Here is a 4,396-nt window from a genome sequence, read left to right as displayed (position 1 = left end):
ACAAAAAATTTACAAGTTGACAGAGAAAATGTTCAAATTAATTACATGTACTCTCATCAGCTTTTTGAGGAAGTACTACAGAGCAGCACATTTGTTTATTGGTCGTATTAGGTTTAAACATTCCACATCTTTGCTCAGGGAAGCATTCTATATCATCACCTCCAAAGAGTTCTTTAGCGCCATCAGGAAACTGGCAAGGTAGTTAGCATGAAAAACAAATCCACGTTTTTATTTATATTTTATAAAATCTATAATAATGTGTACACAGTTTAAAAAAATACAGAGCACCGATACCCATGTACTGTACCCCGAAAAAAAAAAGTGTTTCTACTTCATGCATGCACACACAATGCACTAAAGCAAAAACGCATTTACACAACAGGAAGGTAGCTCTATCGTGAGCAAACACAAGTAATGGATACCGTAACTTCACCTGAACAGGACAAACTCACAAAGTTTAAGAAAGTGATTATTTCTCTGAGGACTGGAACAGAATAGCCTAATCCTATTTTTTTTCCTAAGATTGTTTTCCCTCAGAGTAGCCCAGAAAAGGGGAAAGGGGGCATTATTTCCACAGCAATCAACCCATTCACAAGATCCATTAATGAAATCTACAAAATAGAAGGAGGGGAAAAGAAAGGCAATTAAATTATTGCGTCCATAGGTCTGATGATGCAAATAAAGGTAATCTGAGAATTGACTGATTTTCCTCGAGGAACGCATTCTTAGAATCCGGGGCTGCCGGAGGCTTCTGGGCTACTTGGGGCAGGGCCGCGGCTCGGAGCGGCTGCCGGGCATCCACCGCCGCGGAGGCGCGCGCCCTAGGTGGCCATCTGGAAGGGCTCGGGCTGGAAGCCGAAGAGTCTCTGGCTGTACAGCTCGCTCTCGCCAGGCAGCTTCGCGCCCGGGAACTGGAGGTAGTGGTCGCGGCCGAAGTGCTCACAGTGGAGACCCACCCAGTCCCGCTCCGAGCCGAATCGCTCGGCCTCGGCCAGGATCCGGGTCAGAGCCATGATGTAGCTCAGCGCCATCTGCAGGGTCTCGTACTTGGACAGCTTTTTATCCTGGCCCCACTGGGGAACCACCCTCCGTAAGCGGTCGAAGGCCGTGTTGAGCCCCTGCATGCGGCGGCGCTCGCGCGCGTTGGCCGCCAGGCGCCTGCGCGCCGCGCTCTCCAGCCGCCCGGCCCCGGAGCACGTGCCCGCGCACTCGGCGCCGCCCGCGCACGGGGGTGCAACGCGCGCTCCCGCCGGCGGGCTGCCGGGTTTGCAGGACTTCATCCCTGGCGCCAAGCAGCGAGGCGCCAACCTGGCACGCACGCCCGCTCAGGACCTGCGCGTGGGCTGGTTTCTCGAGCCGCTTCCCAACGTGGCTCTTCTGAGCAAATAAGTCATAAACAAAGCAACTCACGTGCAATCAAATAGTTTACAGGGCGGAGTGCGGGACTCGGCCTTCTGTCTTACTGGATGACCAGGCTGATATCTCTTCACTTGCCCAAATTTAGGGGAAATTGAGATGCTCAAGAGAAAGTCATTTTCTCAACGTGAAGTTGAAAAAGAGAAGGAAACCTTCTGCAGCAGAGTTTGGTGTAGCTGGTTCGAGGAAGGCCTTTCAAGTCCTCTGGGAAAGCCTGAGACTCCTCTGCAGGAAGATGAACTCTTTCCCGAAGCTCAGGGAAGGAGCGCTTTTAGCGCAGTAGCTGTCGGAGAGTGCGGGATGAGTCTTGGAGGGAGGAGAATTTATAGCAGAGAGCTGAAGGAGGGAACAGGTGGTGGCAGGTGGGCGGGCGTCCCTCGGCTTCTATCTCAGCACCTTCCTACCCTGGGAACTGCGGGGGGGAGGGGGCGACTCACAGCAAAATCCTGACATTACAGCCTTAGTCTGTTGAAGTTTCTCCAAAGCTATGTCCAACACTAACTAACACACCATCTGGAGTGGCCTGGCTGTCCCCAAAAGAATAACAAGGTGGGGGTTGGGGCAGAGCTTGGTCTATCTTTTCCCATATCAGTGGGCAGCTTACGTGTCAAAAACTTAACCGAGGATTTGTAAATTATTAGAAATCATCTGTGTGAAGATGTCGGTTTTGGCATTATGAGATACATCGGGACTGTAGCATAAGATGATGTAGCTTTGTTGAGAAGTGTGACAATTTTGCATAACGCTGATCTAATATACTGACATTTTAATTTTAGTTATTAAGTAAATTGGAACAAATTAGCAGGTTCCAATATTATTGCAGACATGGAATTTTACTGTGCAAATAATTTGGCTGTTTTCTATGAAAGAATTATTATAACATATCAAAAGATATTAACGTGTGTATAACACTTTATATTATTCTAATTATATAATTGGGTTGCTTGAGTTCAGATACTTAGGCAAATTAATTCAGTATTTATACTTCATTTCCCGTGCCACAGGTTCATAAATGTTTGTGGGAAATGCACTGAGATGATAACTAATCATTTAATCATTTAACATTTAAATAAAAAAAAACTAATCATAATGCACATTTTTGTGCAAAATGAGAACATCTAAGTAACTTGTGAGGTTTTAAAAAATAGTTCCTAAAGCACAATTTTTGAAAATAGTTTGTATCTTTGAACATTTCAGTTGTGTCAACTGCCCCCTGGAATAATAGCAAAGCATGATTTCTGCTATTGATAATGACGATCTGCTAGTGTATGTTCTAATGTAACTGTTGTGTGCACAGTACTATTTCCTGTTTCTCTTCAAGTTATGCTTTCATTGCCTTTGGTACTCAGGTTACAATCTCATCAATCCTGGGTACTCTGGATAATGAGCCAGAAAACTACCTCCAGATAGGTTCAATCCAGAATCCTTACTGGATTCTTTAGGAAGAGCAAGTATGCTCTTTCTCCTTTTGAGATATGGACATGTCAACATTATTCTCAAATATGTTTATTTAATTAAAGTATCAACAAACTGTCACAAACCAGGAGTCTTTTAACCGTGACTTGCTTTCCCCACCATTGCTCAGACTATAACCCCATTGTGACTGCCCTGACTCCAAGTCCTGTCTTCCCATAAATAGTTGATTAATCCCCCAGCTGAAGCAATGACAATGAAATGAAGTCGAATGACAGGAAGACAATAGGAAGCAATTGAACATTAATGATCTCCAGCATGACAGATGTTGAACACAGACTTTACATGGAGCCACTCAGCTCTGTTACTTTGAGTCATAACAGTCTTGGTTGGGAACAGCAGTCCTGTGACAGAAAAAACTATGTTATATAGTCATCAAAATGTCAAATATATTTTTCTGTGTTTCTGAGGAATTCTGCCCTATTAATGCTGTTGTTCTTCATATTCATTTACTTCATCCCTTTCCTCCAAAGAGCTCCCTCTGTGCTGCTCTGTGGAATGTTTCTCTGCAAAATGGACTGTACATTTGTTCTGGACATTATTGTCCAAAGTGCTAATGAGATGTATGATTTTGCAGGCCACGTACCCAGGATTGATGAGATTGTAGCCCAAGTACCAAAGACAATGAAAGCATAACTTGAAGAGAAACAGGAAATAGTACTGTGCACACAACAGTTATATTAGAACATAAACTAGCAGATACCTGTGATATGAAGTTGATCCAAGGGTAGAGAGAATTGCTGCAATAAAGGGTTTTAGAGGGCATGTTTAAGACATTTTCCAAATGTATTCTGAAAGACATTATTAGTATGAAAAAGATGCTTCTGGGGGAAAGGGTTCCATTGTCAAATAAATTTGGGAAACATTATCTGCTGTCTTCCTCTTGGAGAGTCATGAAGCAAAATTGGCACAGTAAAGTTTCTGAGAAATCCTGGAGTAAAGAAACCTATTGACTCCAGCATTTCTGAGACCTCCTTGAACACAGAACCCTCTTATCCTAGAAAGATCTATTGACAAAGTTCCTTGGCTGAGTGCAGTGGCTCATGCCTATAATCCTAGCACTTTGGGAGGCCAAGGCAGGAGGATTGCTTCAGCCCAGCCTAGGCAATATAGTGAGACCCTATCTCTGTGAAAAATGTTGTAAAAATATTAGCCAGGTGTGGTGGCATGCACCTGTAGTCCCAGCTACTTGGGAGGCTGAAGTGTGAGAATCACTTGAGTCTGGGAGATGGAGGCTGCAGTGAGCAGTGATCACCACTGCACTCCAGCCTGGGCAACAAAGTATGACCCTGTCTCAAAACAAAGTTCCTTGGACAGTTTTTCTAACCTGCTCTAGTACATTTAATTTATTTTATTTTATTTTACTTTATGTATTTATTTATGTATTTATTGCGATGGAGTTTCACTCTTTTTGCCCAGGCTGGAGTGCAGTGGTGCGATCTCAGCTCACTGCAACCTCCACCTCCCAAGTTCAAGTGATTCTTCTGCCTCAGCCTCCCAAATAGCT

General features: G+C 44.3%; 1 protein-coding gene across 1 annotated transcript; it reads right to left on the bottom strand.

The window, feature by feature from the left end:
* Nucleotides 1–231: 231 nt before the first annotated feature.
* Nucleotides 232–1,713, bottom strand: ATOH7 (atonal bHLH transcription factor 7). The gene has a single exon (XM_050803181.1). The coding sequence runs from the start codon at nucleotides 1,278–1,280 to the stop codon at nucleotides 822–824; it is 459 nt and encodes a 152-aa protein (XP_050659138.1). The 5' UTR covers nucleotides 1,281–1,713; the 3' UTR covers nucleotides 232–821.
* Nucleotides 1,714–4,396: the final 2,683 nt, after the last annotated feature.

Source organism: Macaca thibetana, chromosome 9 (assembly GCF_024542745.1).
Source record: "Macaca thibetana thibetana isolate TM-01 chromosome 9, ASM2454274v1, whole genome shotgun sequence".
Classification (NCBI taxonomy): domain Eukaryota; kingdom Metazoa; phylum Chordata; class Mammalia; order Primates; family Cercopithecidae; genus Macaca; species Macaca thibetana.
The sequence above is the reverse complement of the archived record's forward strand: the minus strand, read 5'-3'. Positions and strand labels throughout refer to the sequence as shown.

What these genes read in the sequence shown, in the direction of transcription:
- ATOH7 (XM_050803181.1), bottom strand. Translation starts at nt 1,280, where the DNA reads ATGAAGTCCTGCAAACCCGGCAGCCCGCCGGCGGGAGCGCGCGTTGCA.